The sequence below is a fragment of the Mirounga angustirostris genome, unplaced genomic scaffold (assembly GCF_029215605.1).
Source record: "Mirounga angustirostris isolate CCGP_5_RB_7025 unplaced genomic scaffold, mMirAng1.0.hap1 SCAF_6, whole genome shotgun sequence".
NCBI classification, from domain to species: domain Eukaryota; kingdom Metazoa; phylum Chordata; class Mammalia; order Carnivora; family Phocidae; genus Mirounga; species Mirounga angustirostris.
In genome coordinates, this window is record NW_026991714.1 from 24569520 (window position 1) to 24596376 (window position 26857).

Here is a 26857-nt window from a genome sequence, read left to right on the forward strand (position 1 = left end):
AGCGGAGCCAATTTGCTTCTAGCTGTGGCAACTTCATTTGGTCCTGGGGACTGGGAGCTCAGCCACAGATCCTTAGGGAGGGTATTATTCCCCTCCCTAGTTCCCAAAAGAGTGTATACATGAAGCCAAAGTGAAAGATGGGAATCGTCAAATAAATCCAAGATCTTCCCAGGGAACCAGCAGCACCCACCGAACATCTCCACTAAGTTTCCTTTTAAAATACAGTCCTTTTGTTTCTTGGGCTGTCCGTAATCCTACCCATTTCCGGCATTTCTTTCATTGCTATGGAAAGCTCTCTTGGGGCATGAAAAGAAACAAAACCTCCATGGACCTTTAAAAACCTAACTCCAATGGGAAATGCAAGAGACAGCATTGCTATGGCCTGTAACCTCTGCAAAATTGGAACTGTCCCTCTCCCCGCAGACACGAGCAGCCCTTTGACCCCCATCTCTGTGCAACCACCTCAAATGTCCACCCTTGGGGTTTCAACTAGGTCTTTGTTCCTCACATTGTGTCTTCCCACAGCACACTGGAATCAGACACGTGGCACTGTCAACATGGGCCTTTGGGTAACCAGTTTTGCTGGTAGACAAAACACAGGAAGCCCACTGTTTTCTGAGCCCACACAGTGCAAGAGGCCCCTGCAAGGGGAAAGAAGGCAGTGACCAGGGGACTCACTGAGCTGAGGTAGGCAGCACACGGAAGATGGAGGCGAGGGTGGCCACCAGGTGTTGAGAGCCAGACGTAAGAGAGTACAGGGCCAAACCAGTGCCTGGGACTCAATTCTTTAAAAAAGAATTTTCTCTGGCTGGGGTTGCCAGCTAAGGAGAAACCTAAAGCTCAAGCATGCAGCCTGGTGATTTTTCTCCCCCACTTCAGCAAAGCCGGTGAAATCTGCAAAGATAACTAGGAGAAAATCAATACGGCAGGGCCCCAGATTTAAGATGAGCTTTGGCAGGAGAGAAATCCGAGTCTGTTCTGTCCTTGCAGCTGTCCTAGGTCACATGAGATGAGGCTTTTACCCTCACAGAAGGTACCAGACTTCTTGGGAAGAACGAGAAGATAATGGATATGAAAGGGCCCCGTAAATTCACATAGCCCAAAACAAATGAAAGCGATTATTATGAGTGCTAGTAGCACATGGGCTGTCCCCAAACCGAGTGGCCTAAATGGGAGCAATGTCACCAAGAAAAGCAGAGACCGCATTCTGAGTCATCTCCCGTGGCCACTCTAGGGGCTTGGCTAGGGCACCATCTTCTATTCGGCTGGTCTGGGGGCAAAGCCAGCTATGAAAGGGATCAGGCTCATTCTCCTCCCCCTCTTTTTAGAGAGAGAGAGCACGCACGAACAGGGCAGGGGTGCGGGGCACAGGGAGAGGGAGAGAGAGAACCTTAAGTAGGCTCCATGCTCAGTGTGGAGCCCAAATGTGGGGCTCAAACTCACAACCCTGAGATCAGGCTCCTTTCCTTTTTTTGCTGGATGCCACACAACACCTGGCCAGAAACCTTAACCCTCTGGAATGTGCTGGACACTGTGGTCAAAATCCAGGACTTGGGAACAACATGTTGGGAAGTGTCTCTCCTCAGAACCTAACTCAGGTGCAAACGGGTGGCTCTATCCAGGACTCCTCCCCCCCCCCCCCCCCCCCCCAGCTACAAAATCCAGGGCTTGCTCATTTTTCAGAGCTGGGATCTTCAACACCTTCGGGATTTAGTCCTCAGATATGGGGTTCGGACTGGTTAAGGCCTTAGGGAATTGCAATTAAGCAGCAGAGGACTGGTTTCCAAGGAGGAGACCGAGCAGATGATGCAGGAGTAGGGCCTCCTCTAGAGGTCGTCCCCTCCGGTAGCCCAGCACCTCCCGCCTGCCCCTTGTAGACTACAGGGAAGCCAGTACAGACAGGTGAGCGAGCATCCGGTTCGTCAAGCTCTCCTGGCAAGGAGAACCCACACTATCTTTCTATAGCCTGGAGCTGGTAAAAGAAGGGAAGGAAGGAACTAACAATGGAGTAACCAACCCACTAGCTTCCCATTCATTCTCATAACTCAATATGATGAGGCTGGCTGGCTCCGTGCCTGCCAGTATTCTCCCTAAAAGGATAGAGCTGAAACGGCTGTCAAATCAGAGCGTAGAACAGCAAAAGAGCATTGAACTACACATCAAAAGATCTTGGCGTCGGGGGCGGGGCGGGGGGTTGTTAATGCAAAAGAACACGAAGGAACTTTTGGGGTATAGAAATGTTCAATATACTGATTATGACTGTGGTTATACAAGTGTATACACTGGTCAGAACTCACTGGACTGTAAGTTTAAAATAGGTGCATTTTACATTATATAAATTACACCTCAATAAAGTTTTAAAAATTCAAAAATCTGCATTCTAAATTCTAATTCTGTCCTTGTTAACTGTGTGACCTTGGACAAGCCACTTAGTCTACCTAATGCCTCAGTTTTCCCATCTGTTAAACATGGTTAATCATTTTTGCCTTGCTTACTTCACAGGATTTTTAAGGTCAAATGACATCATATATGTGAATTTACGTCACAAAGCACAAGATGCTAAACAAATATAAGGTACTTGTAGTTAATGTTTGTTCTACAACACTTGGGACATCCCTTGCTGTACATTTCCTGCTGATCTTAAGGCATGGAGGGGAAATTCTGATCTATTTAATTGCTAATGGTTCAGAAATCTTTGCCCTGGAAAACCTTGACCTGAGAATTCTTTCTGCGTGCTCCTGGCTCTCTGCTTGCCCACCTCTTCACTGTGTAAATGTGACTTACTGTGGGTGCACAGGCCCTTCTGGCCCCCATAGATAAGTACCCTGACAGAGGAGTACAGCCTCTGAACACAGCTGCTTGACCAGAACGCAGACGCCAGGGCTGATACCATTCTGAAACTGCGGACTCTTCCCTTTCTGGGGAAACTAGTGAGTTAGCATTTTCCGCATTGCCACAGAGAGCTCCTCATAGAAGGACAAAATGGGGAAAAAACACAGAAGCCTGGGCAGTTAGGTACAACTCTATCCAGCTGGAAGGGTTAGCTTAAAGGGACTGAGATGATCTAATCCAACTCCTTCATTTAAAAAAACACTAGGAAATTAATTCTCTGAGAGGACGAGAGTTCAAGGCTAAGCAAAACTGTTAGGTAGGTTCCAATGCAGGTGCTTCAACCCCTCCACAACCGCCCCCCTCCCCCAATATATACTCACTTTCCCTAAGATCCTCTCCTTCCCACAATGGCGTCTAGTAGCCTTAGACCCTTATCCACAGCTCTTATGGGAAACAAAAGTGATCTCACACTACAGTATAAATAAGCAAATAGCACTTTTGAGTAAGATGAGGGAAGAGCCCATTTTTAAATAGGTCAGGCTAACAGTGGAAGAGATGTCTTCAGCCCATCCTCACACAGGGGCCCTGACAACAGCCCCCAGATCAAGCCCACTAGCTGGTTTTCTACCCAGCCTCAGGCAAATAAAGAACTAAAGCTTGAAACTCTTCCAGATAAGTTCAAGTGGGCAAACAAAGAAGTTCAAGTGGGCCTGCAGAGCTCAGGTCTTATCCACAAGCCTGCCTTATCATCCTCTAGAGTCTGTGCTGTGAGCAGTAACTCTGTCCCACGGAAAGGTGCGTTACAGGTCTTGCCTAATGGAAATCAGAGTTCCATACACACCCTGCCATTCTTCCTTGCAGATGCTCCTTTTAAATCCCTATCTTAAGAATACCACTCACTCTGGTTTCACCTGGTGAAGACAGGAAACAAGTCTCTTGGTCTAGTCAAGGCCACCATCATCTCTCACTTGATTCCTGCCAAGAGTCTTGTAACTGGCACCCTTCCTTCCACTTTTTACCCGCTAACATCTATTTTCCCCACAGCAAGCAGTGTGATCTTTAAAAAAAAAAAAAATCAGATGTGTTACTCCCCAGCTTATTGCCCTCCAGTGGCTTCCCACTGCACTGGGAATCAAACGCAGAGTCGGGGCCATGCTCTCTAGGCTCCATGTGGCCTGACCTTGCCTGCCCAGTTCCACCTTCCTCCAGACCCTCTCCAGCCTGCTCTCTGCCTTCGGATCACACAGACCTTCTTTCTGTTCCTCACACATGCACAACTCTGTGCACCTTCAGACCTTAGCACCTGCTGCTCCCTCAGCCCCCAGACCTGCCTTTTTCTCTTTCTTCCCATCCCCCCGGGCAGCTCAGATGTCACCTCCAACAGGCTTTCTCGGACCACACCTGGGTTAAGTAAGCAACGCCCTGCCCCCACCAGCCACTCTGAGCACACCACCTTATTTTTTTTATTTCCTTCACTACACTCAATTTCCTGTATTTCACTGCTCCATGTATCTGTTTACTGTGGATTTATTTCGCCCACTAAGATGACAGCTCCCCAAAAGCAGAGCTGTTCCATCTTGTTGATCACTCTATCTCTAGCACCAGGCCAGAGCCTGGCACACAGTGGACCTGCATCACTACATGCCAGCTACCTGAATGAAAAAAATGAATGAATGAATATTTTTTATACAAACTGAACTGAAGGTCTTTTAAGATCGGGTAAAGCCCTCTGGTAGGCCCCACAGAGACAGTGTCCTGGGTCATGCCTATGCTCAAGAGAAAGGCCAACACTGGCAAACACTTTACCAGCAGGGAAATATATCTATAGGATGGGAGGTGAGATCATGTGCCTCCATCAGGCATTTCCCTAATTAATCATCGACATTCATAGTCTGAGATATCTATAACACCAACTCTGGCATCGATCTGAAGGAAACCTATTCATTTGAGCTGACAAAAACATGTTGTCATTTTCATTTCCATTACAAAGCATGCCAATGTAGCAGAAATATTTTGATTGATTGCACATCTTTCTCACAATCCAAGTGGCAATTGATCAGCTTACCAAGGGACAAATAGCTCAACAACTCAAGTCAGAAGCAGAAAGTCTTTTCTTTCTTTCTTTACTTACAAGACTTAAGTAAGATACTGAAAATACAGAAAATTACTAATACTTAAAATTTTCTTTTAGGAGACACTAAACTGTGACACCTTCACCCTTTTGTTTGGAATAAGGTAAGATGCATACACGTGTGTATATGTATTTATACACAACATATATACCTACGTATGTATGTATCTATAAATTAGACAACAAGGAACTAACAGCACCGCAATACCTATTGTAATGTCTGCGGGACACTAACCCCAAGGCCAGGAAGGCATCTCCAACGCCTTCAATCCCGGCCCCACAGAGGACAAATGAGTTAACAGAACTAAGAGCGCTTTGAGACTCTGAAAGAAACAAGCTATAGAATTCCTGAAAGAAGGTGAGGGGGGGGAAACAACACAAGTACAAATACAGTCTCTAAGGGTGCAGGGAGGGGATGTTGCATAAAGAGAGAGTCAAAGTGCTCATTACTGAAGAGCCCTTCAGGCTGAAGAGAGCCATCCTTGACTATCCCTCCCCTTCCCGTGGCCACCCAGCTCTTCTTTTCAAGGATCCGCAGTGATCAGACTCCCTCTGCAATAGGCTGTTGATTCAGTGGCCTTTCTGACAGCCAAAATGCTGAGAGCTGCTCAGGTGCTCAGGAGCGTCCGCCAAGCAGGCCAGCGCAGGTTTCCACCACACCCACGCTTCAGCTTGGTAGAAAAGGAAAATGGCCAAAAGAGTTTTAATGAGTTGTTAATGATTTAAGTATGCATAGTAATATGCTTGCAAGATAAGACAAAAGGAACTTAACCAAGAATACGTTCAATTATACAACCCTGGCACACATTTAGGAAGCTTTTCTAAAAAAGAACAAGGGCTGGAAGATCCTATGCCTCCATTACCTCCCTGCAGAAGCCCACCCATGCCCTTCCTAAAAAAGCATTCTCTTCTCTTAACTCTCCCGAACAGCGTATTCAACAGCCTTCCTTCATACCTTCATCCTATCGTTCGGCAAACACCGGGCTTCTGCCTGATGTCAACCCTGCCTTTCAACCACTTACAAGGGCAGGACTAAACCTGAGTTGTTTCCTGTGGACAAAAGTACAATGGTCGCCTTTAAGATCACCTACTTGAAGGAAAACTGGTTTTAAGCTGATTAATAAACTCCATGCTTCCAGGTGCTCACACTTGGTAAGTCTTTTTTCTAAAACACCCCAGAAAGATAAGAGGTGGGAAAATGACTCCCTGGGTTAATTGAGAAGGAATGTCATCTTTAGAAAGAAAAAGGGGGGAGGGGGCACCTGGTGCTCAGTCAGTTGAGCATCCAACTCTTAATCTCAGCTCAGGTCTCGATCTCAGGTTCCTCAGTTCAAGCCCCGCATTGGGCTCCACGCTGGGCACAGAGCCCACTTGAAAAAAACAAATAAAATAAAAAATAAATAAAAAGAAAAAAAAAAAGCCCTGATAAGTACTGGCAGACACATGCCATTCTTTTGTACAACACTTTGCAGGCAGATTTGATTTTCTTTACTCGAATTTATCCAATTTTGAACTTTGCGATACCAAAACAGATCTATAGGGGCCTCCAATGTTCCATTCTCAGCTCTAAAATAAATTTCACTTAACATTAGGTCAAGACACTTAGATTGCTGTAAATAAGAATGATTCTGGGTCATGATTAAGATGGCTTTTCAAACAATCAACAACAGTACGTCACAATCACCTGCAAATGCCGGCACTGTGTTAAACACCCAGCGATGGGTACCAAAGAAGTATAAAACAGAATTCCTGTCATCCACACCTAACAATCTAGAGACCGCTCTCAATTAATTTACCAACAGAATATGTTACATAAGATTATTTGTAATTTCAAACACATTTCACCAGTTTCAGTTCTCAGGTGGGTAGAAAACCCACTCAGCCCGTAATGTCATTGAAATAGCGAGTGTGTGCAAATGAAACCTGATCTAGAAAACTGGGATAACACCAGAAATATCTAACGTGTGTGTGGTGCTTTGTTAACTTTGTTACCGAGTTTCTCATGTACGTAAACGTCACCATGACACTGGATAGGTGGTATTTGGGAGAACAATGGTGATGTTGCCAATGGCTGAGGAAACTGAGGTACAGAAAGCCTAGAAACTGCTTCAAAGTCACAAAGGTACAGTGGCAACACGACTCCCAGGCTGTTCTTCCAACTCCAAATCCCATTCTCTATCCACTCGCGCCAAACTGAATGAGAAATAGGTGTGGAGTGTTTTGTTTTGTTTTGCTTTGTTGTTTAAGGTATCTGAGAAAGAGGATACTTCATTTGAGAAAGATGAGGAGGTAAAGGGAAACTTCTGGTGATTCAAAAGGAGGCTTAGGGGCACTTTTAGAAGCTTTAGACCATGACAGCACTAGGGCTTTACTGCTTTCATTTCACTGCGAGCCTCACAGAGGGGCTGTTCCCCCTTTCAGGTTGTCTTTGCCTTTCCAAGTTCACCTGCCATGCTTAAGGCATATTGGAGGAGGGTGTTCCGTGTGGGTTTTAACGCATGAACAGGAATACGCCATCCAGAAGGGTTTGAGAAGAGTTTCTTGAGCTAGGTAAGCGCTGGGAAGGAGGAAGGTGATGAAGACGTTGGACTTGTATATGAGAAAGACCGCCTGATGGAGAATGAGCGGAGTTGCCAGCCTAGGAAGACAGGCAAAGGCAGCTGGGGGCTGAGGGAGGGCACAGTTCTAGAAAAGAGTCGGTGGGGAAGAGTGTTTAGTTAGCCCTCAACACTGCACCGTCAGGCCAAGGCAGATGAAGGAGGGGGAGGCAGCAGGCATGACCCAGCTATGCATAAATATGGTCTCTCCCCCTCGGTGAGGGCCGACAGTTGAGAAGACATCTACAAGGTTATCAGATGACCACACAAATAACCACACATCTGTGACTTCCACAAAAATCCCTCTAACTGAAAAGCGCAGAGTCTCATCCCTTCATCCAATAATCCAGTAAACATTTAGTATGTGCCAAGCACCACACTAGATGCCAGGAAAGCAAAGGTACACAGGGACGGTCCCTGCCTTCAAGGAGCTCACAGTTTAGCAGGCGAGAAAGATGTACAAAACAGTAAGGGCAAAATAGTCGACTGGTATGAATTTCCTTAGTTCGGTACCGACTACAGCCCTAGCACAGTAGGCTTCCAGCATAAACAGAGCCCAGTGGATTCCCCAACACGCTCTACTTGGCAGACTTGCTATTTATCATTTACCCATCCGTATACAGAGGCTCACACTAACACTTAGGCCAAATCTATGTTATTAATCACATATTTGCTGGCTAAGTTACTTTCCTGATGCCTACCCTGCCCAAGTCGCTGTTTTGTTTCCAAGGGGGAAGAATGTGTGTGCATAAATCTCACCCACATTGTGTAAGAGCAACCTGAACTTGGGGTGGTGCTAGCAGGGTTCACCATAGCATGGCATGTCCTTTCAAGAGACATGCCCAGAGAGCAACAGGTGATTCACTTTAACAAACATCCTTGAGTCAATGTTATGCAGGTTAAGTCCCATGAAAACAAACTCCAAGAGACTGTCCACCTTCTTCTGTCGCAGCAAATAAAATCTTAGTTTATATTTGTTTGGGCCGCGTCATTTACAAAGCATTTATGAAATGGTTACCTCATTTAACACAGCAACCCGTAGTTATAAGTATTATATGGTCATCTTTCATCTGAAGAAGCTGAGGCCAGGAGAGGTTAAGGAATTATGCAGGGCCATGCAATTAATGGCAAGGGTCAGAGCTGGGTTTGGCACTCAAGCCTTCAGACCTCCAGTTGGGTGTTTTGTTCTACCAAACTGGGGCTTAAAATTCCCAAGCCAACCGTCGGTAATCTCTGTTACTTAGAAAGAAAAAATAAAAAGGAGGACAATAATTCCTCCAGTCTCCTTGGATCCAACACACTGAATGACAGTAAATCACAGGCCATTCTGTTCAGAATAGAAATAACACCAAAAATTCAAAAGCCTTTGGAGGTGATGATGGAATACATTCAGTTCCCCTGCCAATATCTAAAATATATTTGCCTATAAATAGCTTTAGCTTGATCCCGTCTGGAAACAAATCCCACATCACAATCTCCAATCAAACTCTCTATCCAGGAGCCATCGCACCATCCCAAAGTTATTCAAATTAAGGCGATTAGCCACTCCTGCCTCCACACCTCGAAATGAAACAGCACCAGCATCACCCAGTCATGTTTTGCCGAACTCAGCCTCTCCCACACTCCCAGGGATGCTTTTTAAAATAACTTGTTCATTAGCCAGCTCTCTGTCAACCATGGGAGCTAGGGGGTGGAGGGGGTGGGGTGGGGGCTTGAATCGACTTTTCTGTATTTCTCAGAGCAGGAGAGATGCTCATCAGCAGAGCAGAGAGGCTCAGAACTCAAATTTTTCCTTTCCCTGTTTAGCCAGGGCTCATCCCCTACAGGGTGTGGGGAAAGAAAATGCTATTAATTCTCAAACACAAACAGTGAGTCCCCCTGAAGGGGGGAACATTTCTCAAACTGAAATGTAAAAAAGCTGCAAGCGAGGTCAGGTATTTGGCATGTACACCGAGGTGCCATCTATCTCACAGTTTCTCTGCAACATTCCCAATTTAGAAGAAAGGAAAATGACAGATTTAATGAAGGGGGGGCGTGTGGGGAAGGACTGGCACTGTCACTTACCTGAAGAAATTCCTCCTTGAATGGAACTGTCACCTCAAACTCAGGAGTCTAAAATAACCCTCACTCGCTTGCCAAGCGCAGCATCTTCTCCTGACTTCCCCACAACTATTTCTGCCTTCACCACCAGCCTTCTCCGTGTGCCCGGAGCTAGGAACCTCAGGCCCGCCTGACTCCTCCCTCGCCCCTGGTTCCCACACCCACCTCTGCAGCTCAGCTCCCCGTCTTAGTAGTACCCCTGGACTCTAGTGTGGTCAAGCACGGGCCAAGGGTAAAGAAACAAGCGGACTTTGGAGTCATACAGACCTGGGCTGGAGTCCCCAGTCCCCTCAGATCAGGGGCCTGAGCACAAGTTTCTAGTTCAGTTAATGAAGAATCGCGCTTCCCTCACTGGTGGCTCTATGAATTGGTCACATTTAGCAACATGCTCGCAGCACCCACCGCAGGAGCCCAGCACAGACGAGCGTCCACTGTGTGGGCAGGCGCAAGCCCCTCTCGCCAGCCTGGAGCAAGCGGGGAGTCTCTCTGCAACACAACTGAATCACCCCACGCCTCCATCAGACTGCCCCTATTGTCCTCCACGGCCTCAGCACGGATCCAGACTCAGGCGACCTTCAAGATCATCCCAAACCAGCCAGCCCCATCCTCCTCCTCTGCCTCTCTGCCTCCTCTGCTCCAACCGGAGGCCACTCCCTCACTCAGCAAACATTTACCGGGTGCCGACCACAAGCCAACATGGTGCTGGATGCTGGGAACGTGAAATGAAAGGCTGTCCGCCCTCAGGAACTCAAAAGCGTCTTTCTGGTAGGGAGCGTGTTTCTGGGGAAAGGGGCTGGGGGTGGGTGTGAGGACGGACAAAACCATCCTTGCATTCTGGTGTAGGAAGTGAGGCAGGACTGGTCGGCACAGTGGGGGCTGTGGGAAGGGCACTGAGGGGGGCGCACAGCAACTCTGTTCTTCCCTCCCAGCCTGGAGTCAGCCAAAGCCTACTCCATCAGTGAAGGGCTTATTCACTCTGGCCCACACCTCTCCATCTCTGAATTCCTCAAGTTCTTATCAACATTACTCATTTTCAGTCATCCACTGGCTGATGTCATCTCTTGTGTTGCTGTGGCTTCATTCTCTTTTTTTTATTTCTTTGTGTATATGTTGGCTGTTTTCTCCATGGCTTATATGATTGTAGAGGATACAGACTAGACTCTAGACACCTCTAAATCTCCCATGGAACCTACATAAAAATTATTTGTGGCACAGGTGATGTATTTGGAAATACTGACAATCACAAAATATGTATTCTTTTAACGATGACAAATGCCTGCCCCCCCTACCGCTAGGTCCTGGCTTCTACAGGGGTATCGCGGCTGTCCAACCCACGATGAGAGAGAAGACCCCTGGGCATCTCTGAAAATTTCTCAAAACATAGTTTGCTAAAATTGTAGTTTTAAGCCTTAGGAAATTTTTTCTAAGTGAAAGAAGTTCTCATCCCAGGTGGGACGGTGTTAATACCACTACAGCATGACAGAAGGTTCATCTTGCCCACAAATATGTGCAAACTCGACATCCACACTAATGTGACATTACAGATCAATGGGGAAAGAGATGGGCCCTTTAGATAAGTGAAACTAGAACAAATGGTTAGCCATATGGAATCTAAAATAGTTAGGTCCCTGCCTCACCGTTCACAAAAATAAATTCCTCATTTATTCAAGGCAGATATGTGAGAAACAAAACTTAAAAACTGTTAGAAGAAATACAGGCGAATATCCTTATAATTCCAGGATAGGAAAGGATGTGTGTGTTAAAAAAAGTCCAAACAACAAAAGAAAAAGATAGATAGATGTGAATATCTTACAACAAAACTTCTTATACATCAGAGAATCCAGTAAAAAGTGCAAAGATAAGCCAACTCTGGGAGAGGCATATGTAACCCGTATCAGCAACAAAGGATGGGTAACCAAGATATATAAGATAGATAGATAGATGATAGATAGATAGATAGATACACACACACAGCAATTAGAAAAAGAAAAATAACCTAAAAGAGCCATCTCTAGATTGCAGTTCAAGAACTACTCTAGGGAAGGTTCCAGCTCATCTTCTCCCAGAACATAAAGGACAGAAACACAGTGAGATGGCATCTTATCCCACTTCTATATGTTTATATTTTATTACCATTTATAAATTTGTTATCATATTATTATTTCAATTTATCTACACAACAAGCCTGGGATGTAGGCAGAACATATAGTGTAACATTTTATTGACAAGGAAATCAAGACTCAAGAAGGCAAATGATAAATTCAGGGACACATATCCAGCACTTCCTAGTGAGAAAGAAAACCTAGATTTTCCACCTTCTAATCCATAATCTTTCCATTAAAAAAACACAAAACTGCCTCCACTTTAAAAAAAAATACATGTTCACACAAAAACCTATACATGAATGTTCATGGCGGCTTTATTCATAATAACCCCCAACTGGAAATAACCCAGTCCTTCAATGGGTAAATGGTTAGCAAACCCATGTACATCCCTATCATGGGATTCTATCCAATAATAAAAAGGAAGGAACTAGTAATACACGCAACAACCTAGAGAATTACTCTGAGTGAGAAAAAGTCAATCCTAAAAGGCTACTCTATGATTCCATGTATGATATTCTACAGTCATGAGAACTATAGAATATAGTCATGAGAACAGACTGGCGGCTCCAGGAGTTAAGGACTAAGGATTAAGGGAGGTGGGATGAGGGGATCATGGGGGGAGACAGGACTACAAAAGATCAACATGAGCGATCCCAGGAGTAATGAGGCTGTTCTGTATTTTGACTTTATCAATGTTAATGTCAATGTCCTCGTTGTGACATTGTACTATAGTTTTGAAAGATTTTAACCATTGGGGGAAACTAAGTAAAGGGTTTTGTAATCTATTGTTTCTTCCAACTGCATATGGATGTGTAATTATCTCAAAATAAAATATTTCAAAAAAGACCAAAAATTTTTAAAAGGCCTAAAATCACCCTGCCCTGCTGTCACACCATTCAGAAGCTAAATGAAAGTATGGAAAGGCACTTCACAGACTGCCAAGTGCACGGTCAATACTAGGTACAATCACCATCTTCCACCTCAACCAGCCTCAGCCACATCGCTCACTGTCAGACCATTCTCTCAACACCAGGCTTTCATATCCGTCCACCATGGCCCTTCACTGTACTTGTGCAGTCTGTCCATCCCTTTTAATACACTGAAGCTCCTTGAAAGCCAAAACCTTGTTCCGTATCTCTATATTATATGCTCACAACCTAGCATAAAACCAAGCATAGAGTAGGTGCCAGGTAAATGGGTGCTGGTTGAAACTACTGCATGATTTCCATGTTTAATACAAAGTATCCCAAGACTGGTAGAAGTCATGAGGGGAGGGGACCAGGAAGAACACCCCAGAAGCCTGAGCCAACGCCTGGAGAGTTTCATCAATGACCTCTTCCTTCCTCAAGCCCGAGAACTCAAATGCAGCGAAGGACCAGAAGGACCATACAGAGGGTGTGGCGGCAGCATTAAAAATAGGAGTTCCATTCATCAGGCCTCCTTTTTTATCCTGTTTCAAGCTCTGCAGATGAAGGAACTGACCATTTATAGTTTGGGTCACTGGAACAAGATGGGAAGGTAGGCTGTGGTGTACTCTTCTGGAAAAGATTTTAAAGGTTAGCTGACAGCCCTTTTTCTGAAATGATTAGACTGAAGAATTGCCCGGGGGGCAGAAGAACGTACTAAATCATCTGTCAAAATCTCTCAGGGACCTCACACTCTCTGCCTGGGCAAACGTATTTGGTTCACGGGGTGGGGAGGGGGGCTCCTAAACTCTGAAAACAATGCTAGCTCCTTATTCCTCTTCCGAACAGTTCTTGAGCAAAAAAAGAAAAAGAAAAGAAAAAAACGAAGAAAGAAAAAGAAAGAAAGAAAGAAACACACATAAGCGGGTGCTTTGCTGCTCCCAATGTTATCGGATAATTTTTCAAATTCTTACTCAATTACATATCACGCTCTTATCTGCAATCTCCACAGGCCAGATAGGCCTGCTATCACATCATGTCCACAGAGCCTACAGAACACAAGAATCCCTCCCAAGTAACTCCAACTCTCATAAACATGACATCGTTTTACATTAAGTTGTGTGTGTGTGAGAGAGAGAGAGACGTGTGTGTGTGTACACACAGCTGTGCCCATAAGCCCCTGGTCTTCTAGGAGCAGTCAGGAGGAGATGTGGGGCCATAGCAGGTTAAAAACTTGGGAGGTTTCTGTTTCTACCTAGATAATGATTAACTCCTTTTACGGCTGAATATAGAAGAGCTGGCATTCTGGACTAGCAGTCCTGCTCCCCGGTCAAAAGAGCAAATAAGAGCTCACATGCACACATCTGACTCTTAGAATGAAATAAATGGGGGCGCCTGGGTGGCTCAATTGTTAAGCGACTGCCTTCGGCTCAGGTCATGATCCCAAGGTCCTGGGATCGAGCCCCACGTCGGGCTCCCTGCTCAGTGGGCAGCCTGCTTCTCCCTCTCCCACTCCCCCTGCTTGTGTTCCCTCTCTCACTGTGTCTCTCTCTGTCAAATAAATAAATAAAATCATTATAAAAAAAAAAGAAAAAGAAAGAAAGAAGTGGTACAAATCGGTTTCAGGCTTTGGCAGTGGGAGGGCTACTGAAGTTTTAAGGAATACTAGGTGTTTTTAAATTGTGTCATTACCCACCTTAAAATATCCAGATCAAGAACCTCATTAATCAAAGCAACAGACACCATCTACCCAAAATGCTTCGATGTTTCACTGAAAATTGCTCACAGCAAAGAGTTGAGATAAGTTACATCACCACAAATCACTGAATAAATAAGAGAGATCAAGAGATACAGCACAATTGACTCCAACAACGACTAACACACAAAGCCTATTAATGTCGTTTAAAGATAAAACTTGAAGCCAGGAGTAGGAGAGATGGGCAGGAAGAATCTATGGTAGCCATTCTCTGGTTTCTATCCTTCCCTCGGGACGATAATCAACATGGAAACGCTATGTGGAAAGTCACTTTATAATAACCAGTTTTTGGTCCTGGGTCCTAAAAATGATGAAGCAAAGAACTAGTAATCCATCTTTCTACTTTCCCGCTGAGGTGGGAATACCAAAGGTGGAAGGACTTGTCCAACATTATGCAGCTAGTCCTCCATTATCCTACAACCGTCCCTGCCTCCCTGTGAATGATCTTTTTTAAGTGCCGTAATGATAAAAATATGAGCTGTCATTATTATTAATAGTACTCATTTAAAAACAACAGACTGTTTCTTAGCCTATTCATTAGGTGAAAAGAAAACAAACACAAACGCGAAAACATTTCAACTCCACATTACAGCATACCTCATCACAATCCCCACACAAATCCCTTAGTTGACAAAGGGCGTACCCCATGGAGAGGGGTACAAATGGCAAGATGCCATCCTACATCCTCAGAGAGCCTGGAGTCACTTCCCCCATAGCCCAGATGTCTATGTGAACCCTAGTCCGGTTCCACATCCACATGGCCTCCCCCTAGTTTGTTCCAGCCCAGATGTCAGGGATTTAAAAGCCTCCCATTTCCCTATTGCTTAAATTGTAACTAAAGACAATCACCCCACTTCCTTTTTCTTTCTGCCCTATATGTGTGCATCAGCCAGGCAAGACACAGCAAGCTCTGGGACCGGGGAGAACGAAGTTCAGAGAATATAGCGGGGTTTGTTCTTACAAGTGTGCCTGCTTAAGAGGGGCAAAACTGTCATCTTCAATATCTTAAGTAAGCAAGAGTAAGAATAAGCATGAAAACTGGGAGAGCGTCAGAAATTTTCTGTGTCAAGCCCAAATTTCCTAGATGAGAAAACCAAGGCAGAGGGGAGTCAGTCGGTGTGTCCCAGAAAGACTTTAGAACACGGCATGAACTCCTTTACGCATCATGATCCTAGGAAATGAGAACTATCGACTAGAACAGTGTTAAATCACTTTGGGTTCATTCTCCATCTCCATCACTTAGCAGCTGTGTGCTTTGGAGTAACTTAGGTAGGCTCCCGGTGCCTTACCTGTGAAATGGGGATCATAAAAGCAGCTACCTCGTAGGGCTGTTGGGAGATTCATGAGTTAATATATGTAAAGCACTTAGAGCTTAAACATAAAGAGCGCTCAATAAATGCTAGCAACCATCATCTTCGTCAATTGTTAGCTAGGGCCAAGAATGACTGTCTCCATTTTATAGATGAGGACACTAGGGGCTTTGAGACCTGAGGTGAGTTACCCCCCAAATCACAGTGGTAAATGGTAAAGCCAAACTAAAACCCAAACTTTCTGCCTCCAAATGGCACTCTTTCCCTTGGAACCATTCTCCCTGCACAGAACCCTGTAGTTCAATTTGTGATGACCCAAAGGGAGTATTGCTCCAAAATAGGTACCTCAGTCAAGATGCCTCCCCAAAGAGCAGCTTACTCATCCGACAAGTTCTGGCCCAATACCCTCCACCCCAATCAATCAATCAATCAAAAACGCAAGGGAAGGACAAGTGGAAAAGGGAGATCTCTAAAGGATCCCAACGTTTGGAGAACCTGTTGCCAACTCTTTAGAAACAGGATGTATTTCTTAAAGCTCATGGCATGTCATGTCTTGGCCAGCTCATGATCTTGGATCCCTTTGTTTTCTGTGCCTTGTCTTCCTGTGGAGGCCTGGCTACCCAGACGCCCAGGGCTGGTGAGGTCATCCTCTACAGGGAGAGCACTCAGACCCTGCCCACCAAGCTGTGATTTGAAATGCAGGATCTGGGATCAGAGAGCAAAGACAAGGTCCCAACTTTCATAATGCCTCTCAGGTCACCTGCCCACTGATTAGTGCATCTTTAGAAGAAAAGGTTATTTAAAAAGACTGCCTTCTCCCTAACAGATGGCATCTTAAAATACACACACAGAAATGGAGGAGGAGCACTCCCCAGCTGTTTTTCCTTCCTCGCGAATATAAATTTCAAGTTCAGAACCATTCATGCACAATGTATAAACAAGGTCAAGGCTACTGAATACCAAATGACTTGGAAATCAGGGGAGTTTCTCCCTTTGGACCTTTCCTCCGCATCTTCCATAGATCACACAGCTGCTTCAAAGCAGCCAACGGCTCTCTCCAAACCCATGCTCCAAAAAAGTGTCACAACAGTCCCTTTGCTGGGTCAACTCTGTTTTAAAATAGACCTCAACTTTCTCAGCTTTCGACTTCAAATATCTGTTTAAAATGACAAATCCTGGACAAATGTAGAATTTGTTTTGCTTCAATTACAGAAAACCCTACTTTTGTTTTATACTCTGCAATTTGAGAGTTAATATTTTTCTTGGTTTCCGAGGCAAGAAACATGACGGATGAAATTTGATCAACTCAATCAGAGCTCCAGGACAGAGATTTTAAAGAGGGTAGAGGTGGGAGTAAATAAGGAAAAACACCCCCAACCCCGGGGAGCCTCCACGTGCTATACAGTATGTACCTGCCCCTCCATAATGACAGTCTTCACCATGTTTTGATCCACTCTGAATTTCAAACAACAGTAACATAAGAAGGCTTTTTACTGGAGTAGGGGGAGAAAGGCAGAAGCATGGCAGGGTCACATCCCACCTCAACTCAGAAAACGTTTGGTTCTATTTACAAGCATTTTTTAGTGCTTCTTTGTGCCAGAAGCTGGACACATGGCAGTGAATAAAAGGTCTGTTCCCAAGGTGCTCAGTGAGTTGTAAATAAAAAGATGTAAACAAAGAGATTACAATGTAATAGAATGAATGCAGTAATAGAAGCACCAGGACACTGCTGAGGAAATGCTCAGGGTGTGTTAATTAACCCTGTGCAGAAAGCAAGGGGAGATGTAGAGGAATCCCGCTCGGCATCCTGCACAGGATCACTGTGCAGAGAGAAGGGACAAGCAGGGAAGACTTCCTGGAGGTGGTGGCATCTAGGCTGGCTTTTAAAGGATGACTGAGCTTTCCAGGTTTGAGGAAACGGATCCATTCCAAAGAGAGGACACAGCATGGATAAAGCAAGAAGCATGAAATAATGTAATATGGTAAGGAAACTAACTAGGGGCAATTCAGCTTTGTGATGGTATAAAATTAAGCAGGGTAAGAGCAAAGTGATGGGTATAAATAGTCTTTTATGCTATAATCTTAGCATAATAGTGTTTGTTTTTTTAAAATCACCTTGGTGGGGGGCGCCTGGGTGGCTCAGTCGTTAAGCGTCTGCCTTCGGCTCAGGTCATGATCCAGGGTCCTGGGATGGAGCCCCGCATCAGGCTCCCTGCTCCGCGGGAAGCCTGCTTCTCCCTCTCCCACTCCCCCTGCTTGTGTTCCCTCTCTCACTATGTCTTTCTCTCTGTCAAATAAATAAATAAAATCTTTAAAAAAAATAAAAAATAAAAATAAATAAATAAATAAAATCACCTTGGTGGTATTGTATAAGATATATTGTCAAGATCAAATTAAGAAACTATTTTTTAAAAATCATTTGCAGTAGTTCAGGTCATACACTTCTGCATTCATCATTATATTCGATAATGTTCACCAAGAGCCACCATTTAGGGCTACAATACTGTTCTAGACACGCTCCTACCCGAAGGGTCCCCTATAACAAGAGCTACGTATTTAGCATTTACGATTTGCCAAACACTTGACACACATTCACAATAAACCAGCCAGGTAGGTCTTGCTATCTCTACGTCACAGGAGAGCATGCTTGGAGGAGAAGCTGAGTAACCTGAGCAAGGCCACAGGGCAAGGAGGTGACATTGACAAGGTTCCCACTGAGGGCCCGTCCCAAAGCCTGGGTTCTCTGCGTGGCACTACACAACTTCAAAACATTCCCACCGAAGTCTAGAAGATGAGGGAAGGCTGAAAGACACATATTTAGTACTTAAGGTGGTACAAGGTGAGTGCCATGTGAGTCATCCCAGACAAAAGGGTCCTTTCTAGTCAAGAATGACCAAGGAAGGCACCCAGCAGGGTGAGATTTCAGCAGGTGAAGCTGTGGAGCTGGGCGGGGAGAAAGCGGCACCCCAGGAACAGCACTCGGACTCAGACTCTGGTGACAGCCCAGGTCCTAATTCCTGTCCCATCACTCACCAGCATCAGGGCGAGGCACTGATTTGCCTGCACCTCAATTTATTCATCAGCAAAATGGGACAAGAGCAATATATTCCTTTTAGGGTTAGTGTGAGGATTAGGAACAATCTATGTAAAGTATTCAGCATAAGTACACGGTAAGCCCCAAACAAACAGCAGAATGGCAGTTAATAGTAGATGTGTTTCAGGTATGGCAAATAGTCCAGACAGGCCTCCAGTCCTCTCACAGTAAAATGAAAGACATGGTTGATGATAAAATTGAGACTAAGATTGAGGACCAAGTGAATATTCACCTAGGAAGCTGGTCTCTTCTCAGCAGGGAATCAATCATGAGAGGAAATAAGCCATATTCATGGCATTCTGAGCAGATCTCCCAGGGGAGCCCCCAGCCCCACCCTCTGGCATCTGGCTCACTTGTGACCCTTTCAGAAGAAGTGTGAGGCCCTAGGGACTGGTTCAAGCAAGGTCTTTAGGAAAAACAGATACTGTCACTCGGATCAACACCTAATGTGTCCAAGATTTTTTTTTCTTTTCTCACTCCCTCTATCCTGTGCCTTTCCCCCACAAACACATAGTAATGGCTGAGGCACAATTATTAACCCAACTTCTCTGGGAGACTGTTTGTCTTTATTCACTAAGGCAATGAATAAATAAATAAATAAAATTTCCAGGAACCAATCCGGGTAGCTTGGTAGCTTGGATCACTATTTATTTAAATAGTTTTTAAATTTGGTAAAACCCGGCTTTTACTTATTTAAGTTGATGTCATTTCTATAATGTGGTTATTATATTACTCATTTAATGACATTATAATGAAGACACTCTTGGTGATGATGGTTCTGCTCACTTATCTTGATTGTGATGATTTCATGGGTGTATAACATATGCCAAAACTTACCTAACGTACACCTTAAACATGTGTGGTTTATTACATGTCAATTAAACCTCAATAAAGCTGTTAAAAAATACAGTAAAAATTTAGTAATTCATGTAATTATTAAAAGGCATAAAATTGTTATCCACATACAATGTTCATATTGTGAACATAAATATATATTCATAATATGAACATATGAGCATGTATATTTAAATCTTAACTCTAAAAAGATTTATCAGGACACAAGATTATGTAGAAATGCATACACAGGCCTGTAAAACTTGCCTGTAGCAGCAGTATTTGCAACAGCTAAAAGGTAGACACCACCCAAGTGTCCCTGGAAAGATGAATGGATAAACAAAACGGGGTACACACATACAATAGCCTTGAAAAGGAAGTAAAGTTCTGACAAATGCTACCATGTGGAGGAGCCTTGAAGACATGCTGAGTGAAATAAGCCAATCACAAAAGGACAAATACAACATGATTCTACTTACATGGGGTACCTAGAGCTGTCCGAGATACAGGGTTGGGCAAAGGGGGATTGTTTAATGGGGACAGAGTTCAACTTGACAAGATGCAGAGTTCTGGAGGTGGATGGTAGCGCTCATTTGCACAATGGGCATGTTCTAACTGCCCCTGAACTGTCCACTAAAGCATGGTTCAGATAGTCAATTTTACGTTGTGTGTATTTTCCCACCATGAAAGAGACAGAAGTTCCTACACATTACTGTAAAATCAGTAAACGTGTTATTTTGTAATTCTTAAAAATGTTTTTTAAGTGCTCTCATTGACATTTCAATCAAACAATTTCTGAGGTGACTTTCCCAGATTCCCTAAAAGGCCAGTTCTGTAGCTGACACCAGATTAAAACTGTTCCCTTGCATTTTACTACCAGTAGAGATCTACATATTGACTTCTTTTTCCCCTGCCACATGACCTAATACTTTCCTAACAAAGCCCTCGGAGGCCTGGGGTGGAAGGTAGGCACAATTCCCGTGAAGAAAACGTCTCTTCTGGAAGAAGGGCTCCACAGGTACCATTGGCAGCCCATGTTTATCGGGAGTGAACAATGGGAGCATATGAGTCAGGAGCTGGGCACCTGCTGATTTAAAAGGGTGTGGACCCTACGGATCAGGGCTGGATCCGACTCTGTAAACTTCACAGCAGAGAAATGATTGGGCCTCGTCCTGGCTTTCAACCTGTGCGGGTGCATGACGATGTGGTCATAACCACCAGATGGGCTTCTCCAAAGATATTTCTGTTCCCGTGCCCTAAGAGGATGCCTGAAATTGCAAAAGGGCTCCTCACAAACACGGTCTAGCCGCTGCTGCTTTGCACAGCACACGGCATCCCCAGCTCCTTGCCCACCACCTTCCTCCCGGTCTTCCAACCCTGACATCCAGAGCGCTCCGTTTTTCCCAGAGCTTCCTTTCCTTCCAGGAGTTCAGCTGTCTGCAGAGTCCTATTTTCCCTGAGCAAGGGAAGAGAAGCCTTCAATCATCTGGCAGGAAGATGATAGCATCTGCTTGGGGATTCCAAGGAGATGTTTTACTGCAGCTTTTCACAAACTGATTATATTTAAAGCTCCCTTGGGGAGTGGGGGCTGGGAGGAAAGAAGCTTTGGAGAAGACCTTTGTTGGCATGAGTGAAGAACCGCTCAGACCTCCCAGGGGAACAAGCTTGTTTAAACACCAGCAATCCACATTCCCAAGTGTGTGTGCACACACAATATGTGTGGAGTTTTAAATTTCATCTCCTGCTCGGAAAGGGTCCTAAAGGGTTAAACTGTTCCAGGCAAAGGCCTGAGGCTTTTCTATCAAAATGCTCCAGATGGAAATTACAGAATTTCACTTCTCAGCTCTGTGCTGCATACATACCGCCCTTCTAAGACATTTAAAAAAAAAAAAAAAAGGACAAGACCCGCAATGTTCTCAAGAAAGAAAATTTGACTGCCCAGCACACAGTACCACTCTGTTTCAGAGGATTCCTCCTGGAATATTTGCATTAACTGTCAATCTTAAGCTTTCTGGGGCACTAGAAAAACTCAAGGTATGGCGAGGGTAAAGGAAAGGGGGTCCTGAGTAAGGAGAGGGCGACAGCGAGCCAGGAAACTATGCAGTGATGTGAAGCCACCCAGATTATTACCTCCAGTAACCAGGCCTTGCACTCTACCACCTTGTGCTACTCCAGTCTTGAAAGAAGCTCACAGGAAACCGGCCAAAAGGCCTCAGGTTATGACCATGAACCTGACCAGGGCTGTCAAGACTTTCCAGAGATTCATGTATATGAAAGCGTTTCATTAATTGGAAAGAGCCATGTAAAAGCATTAAGAATATTATTGCTTTCGAGTCAGACATTGAGAGGCATGAACTTTCAAAGGAATCTGAACACCCACAAACCAGAAACAATGATGGTTTTGAAGAAGGCGGCTACAGGGCAGGCGGACTAAGGAGGCACGCCCCACATAAATGCACGCTGGGCGAGGGCTGGGGCTGGGGCCTCAGAAGCCCTTCAGGGCACATGCAAGCAGGTGGCGTCAGGCGAGGCAAAAGCCACAGGTTAGACAAGGTACCACAGAGTCCATTTCGAGTCCACTGGACTCAAACCATCTCTGACCGAAACGGGCAAAACCCACAACTCTGGTCAGAGAATACAAAACAGCTGCCAACAATTAGACACTTTACCTGTTCATTTTACAGAAAGGGAAACTGAGGTCTACAGGGTTTAAGATACCTTTCACCACTACTGGAGGAACAGAAACTAGAACTCAAGTTTCATTCCGAGACTTGTGCCCCATCATGGAACAGCTGGTGCCTTGGGGGTGAATGGGCATTGTGGCCTTATGGTTAGCCCAATGCAGCAGGAAGCCAGGCCCACTAAGTGCGGAGCAGACTGCGCCATGGGTGAGCACACATACCACTCCAAATGATTTTCATATATGCTCTCACTGACTCCTCACAACTGCTCAGGAAATGCACAGTATTTTGCCTATTTTTCAGTTAGGAAACTAAGGCTCGGACAAGTCACGGAATTTGCCCAAGGGGCAAGGTGAGCAAGTGACCAAACTGAGATTTGAAACCTAGGTCCCTTCAACTCAAAAACCTGTGCTCTTCGCCACCAGACCAAAAGGGCAGTTTTCCTTTTTATCTTGGCATCTGTGAGAGAGGACCAGCAGCAGTACCAGTCCCATGTAACACGTAAAAACCTGAAACTCGGAATTCTGACCGACGGCTTCTACCTAGTGGGGGAGCAGAGCCAATCTAGAACCCGGGTCCTTTGTCTCCAATCTCGATGCCCTTCCACGAAGAACCTCGGTTCTACAACATAAGCTCCGTAAGGGAGGGGTCTTTGTCTTGTCCACTGCTCTGTCGCCAGCCCCTAGAAGGCACTAAATAAAGGGCTGACGAATAAGGGAATGGAGTCGAGCTGCCAGGGTTTGGCTGTGTGACCTTGGGAAGGCTTCTCACCCTCTCTAAGCCTGTTTCTTCATGCACTGAATGCGGGGTAAAATAATATCTACCTTCCTGGTTGATGTGAGAATTAAACAAGACAACTCATATAAAGCACTTGGAACAGGCTGGAACGTCATGAGCACCCAAACTGTAACCCATTATTATTATTACTACTGCTATTATTCATTGACAGATTTGGGCTTCTTACCGATTTCTTGTTTCCTACTCTGGTCAGATGATGTTTCACGGTAAGTAGGAACAGAATAAAGCAAAGAATTGGAAGTCGGTAACCTCCTCATTCCAACTACCACCACCTAGCTGTGTGACCTTGGACAAGCCTCTTAATTTCTCTGTACTCTCCTCCACTATAAAATGAGGGACTAAATCATTTAAATCAGTTTTTTATCGGGCACCTTCTCTGAGTAAGACATCATGCTCGGCCACCTATAAAATTCTATGATCCTGAAGAGTGTCAGTGAAAATATCAGAGCAAAGCAAAACAGTCCCCTGCTTGCGGCAAGGTTGAAGAGAAACCCCAAACAGCCAACTGCATTACATCATCTCAATGAGCAATGTTTGTAAATACACAAGTGTTCAATTTTGAGACACTCGTGAGAAATCTTTCACCAATAGGAATCAGCAGACAAGGTTCTATTAACACCTATCAGCCCTGAACCTTCCAAAAAATAAACATGTAAAATCACTTTGCACCTTAGTCAAATGGTGTGCTTCTGGAGAGAAATCTGGGAAAGTCAAAGTTATTAACACTCCCTATGGCAACAGTTAAGAATAGGATATGTAAAAAAATAGAGCGACATATCTGGTTAAAATGGCAAGGGGGATTCCAGGAGCAGAATACAGTGCATCTGGACAGGACACAGAGGCCAGTGGCCTATTGTTTACAAAAACAGGCCCAGATTATGAACAGTGACAAGGGGCCAAGACCTCAATTATAACTCACAACCACACCTCTCCCAATCCCTGTTCAACTGAAGCTATCAATCAATCAACTCCCCCATCTCTGTAATAAACCCACCAACATTTGCAGCCAAGTGGAGAGAAGGTCCCTCAGGGCACCTCCAGCATTGACCAAGCTGATGACATTAAAAAGATCCTACAGGCAAAATGGGGACTTCAAACTGCATTCCAACCTTCCAAGAGATAAGGCAGCTGCCCATTTCAAGCTCTACACTATCCCCACCCCAGGCGATCATTAGAAGGGAGACATGGCCCTTCCCAAGTCCTCTATGATAGGAAAAGGTCTCCTTGCATTGGTGCAGGGAAAGAAGGAGGGGCCCCTCCCTCTGTACTCTGAAACAAAGGAAAACCCAGAGCTCCAACCATGTGGTGTAACATTCAAGGCCACCCACCTCTCCCACTCCCCAGCTGAAGTCTCAATGGGCTAGAGCACATGGCTCTTCCTAGTGGCTGCCCAGGAAGGGACAGTGCCTTGCACAAACACATCCTGGGGCTCTTTAACAGGCGGGAACCCTCCTATGGGAACGACTGGTTAAAAAAAGGTTGTCTGGGAACGGGCTCTGATTCATGCACCAAGTCAGGTAGTCAACTAAATGTGCAGACAGGTCAGCTGGTTTCTCTAGGTCCACATTTTGCTTTACCCTTCACATTTTTGCAGAGGGAAGTGGGCCTTTAAAAGCACGCCTTCTGGAGCAGAGGGTGACAACACAGAAGGGTTAAACAATTATGTCTTCCCATTCTCCAGAATCAGCACCACCCAGCAACCCTAACATCCCAACTCCATTCATGTTTAGGTGAGGGCGGAGACAGGGTGTGAAATGACCTTATTCTTTCTGTTCGCTGATCTCTGATTGAATGCAAGGCAACCAGAGACCTGGCAGGTACAAGGTGCACCCAAGGTGGCTACAGACTTTCTGTGTCCGATGCCATAGCAAATGTCACCTTTTGATACAGTGCATCAGGAAAAACCCCCACCTCTTCCAGGGCTCCCCAAATGGTATACCTTCTCAAGGTTGCCTTTCTCTATCTGGACTCCTCTTCAACCTCAGAAATAAATTCCCAAACACCTGTCAGATTTCAGTTGTCCTTCAAGGAAACCTGACCCAGACACCCAGAGGCAAATTGCCGCCTTTCTCTCTCCAAGAACCTCCCGCCCCTCCCCCCATCCTATCTAGCCGGGGGCGGGGGGCGGGGGGGGAGGACTGCCAAAATCAGGGCCAGCCCTACAGAACAAACCTAAAGCCCACTCTGAAAATTCCTTTCCAGAGCTGGTGGCCCCTGGCACAGCCCATCCTTCGGAGGCTCAAACCCACCTATGAAACCACCTCTGGGTTCAGCCTGCCCCCACCTGCTCCACCCAAAGAAATGAACATCCTGCAAATCAGGGTGGAAATACATGCCTCAATGGTCCACAGAGCATATGCATTATGCTATTTTTCAAAGCCCTTACCTTTGACCTGAGTATCGTACTCTGCTATGATCTCCTTATCCTTTTTGAATTTGGCCGGAGACGTCATGTTTTCCTTCTTTCTTCCAAATTCAAATTGTGAATTGATAGATCCACGGGAAAAATTCAACCACCGAAATCAATACCTCCAAGACTGCTTCTCCCAAGAGCAGAAGGGGCCCCCCGCGGTGGTCTCCAGCGCTCCGGGGAGCGCGGGCTGCGGGCTGGGCAGAAGGCTACGGCGGGCACATGCAGACGGTGGGCGCTGGGGCCGGGCGCGGCGGCGGCTGGTTCCTGTGCTAGAGCCGGAGCCGCAGCCTCAGCATTAGCCGGGAGAACTGCAGCGCCCGGAGGCTGGCCTGGGGTCTGACATCAACGACAGAGGCAGGGAGTGGAAGTCCTTCCGCACAACATGGTGTGGGGGGTGCGGGGGTGTGGACGCGCCCAGCTGTGTCCCCGGGAGGGAGTGGGTGCGTAAAAGGGTGCCGGGGAGGGCTGGGCGTGCTTCGCGGTTTTTTGTTGCACAGGCTCGAAGATGCTGCAAATCAAATCCCAAAAGGGAGCCGCAGCAGCGCAGACTGGATCGGAAGTCGTTTGCTCCGGTTCACTTGCCTGTAAATGCAGGGAAAAGGGGAGGGGGCGATCAGCCCCAGCGCAGATCCTAATCGCGGCGGGGGTGAGGTAGGCGCCGTCGTTCCAAGCCCGGCCTGGGCCCATTCATCTCGGCCAAACACCAACCCGGCCCACAGAGCCCGGCGCGGCGAGGTGCGGAGGAAGGAAGCTCCCTCCGGATTGTGTTTTAAGGCTGGAAGAAAACACTTCGGAGCAGCCGCCTGCGCGGGCTTCGGGTGGGGACTGCGGCGGGAACGCGGGGCTCCGGGCGGGGACTGCGGCACCTCGGCGGCCTCCGAGCCCCGACAGCGCTGGGCAGCCGCCAGCTGAAGGGAGCACTCTCGGCAGTGGCTCCGACGCGGCCCCTGATCCCCGGCCGGGGCAACTCCCTGGACATCAAAAGGGATCAAAGCCAGGGAGGGACAAGCCACCCGGGCACAACTTTTCTTTCCCTCCCGCCCCTCCTCCCAGTTGTTTTGTTTTTGGTTACTAGCTTCTCTTGGCAGCAAAATGTTTCGGGCGGGGGTGGGGGGAGAGACCTGCAGGAAAAAGCCTGCTCGGCACGGGGCACATCCAGGAAAACAATGTGGTCGACAGAAGCAGGAAACGGGTTAGAGGCTAGGGTCGGAGTCGGGAAAACCCGGGGGCGGGGGACGGAAGGCAGCCACCGCCTCCCCCAACCCAGGGACGAGAGCGACTCTTAAATGCCACCCCCGATA

The 26857-nt window shown here is 46.0% G+C and overlaps 1 protein-coding gene across 12 annotated transcripts in view; it reads right to left on the minus strand.

Annotated features, from left to right (window-relative positions):
- The window catches only part of SRGAP2 (SLIT-ROBO Rho GTPase activating protein 2), a 227820-nt gene that overhangs the window by 199782 nt on the left and 1181 nt on the right, over nt 1-26857 (minus strand). For 11 of the 12 annotated variants that reach the window (XM_045876931.3, XM_054507924.2, XM_064593903.1 and 8 more), the window contains exon 2: nt 25530-26138. In XM_045876931.3, the coding sequence (XP_045732887.1) occupies nt 25530-25596 (67 nt within the window). In that variant the 5' untranslated portion in view covers nt 25597-26138. Of the gene's footprint in view, nt 1-25529; nt 26528-26857 lie in introns of all 12 variants that reach the window. The other variant, XM_054507922.2, reaches the window with a different exon arrangement.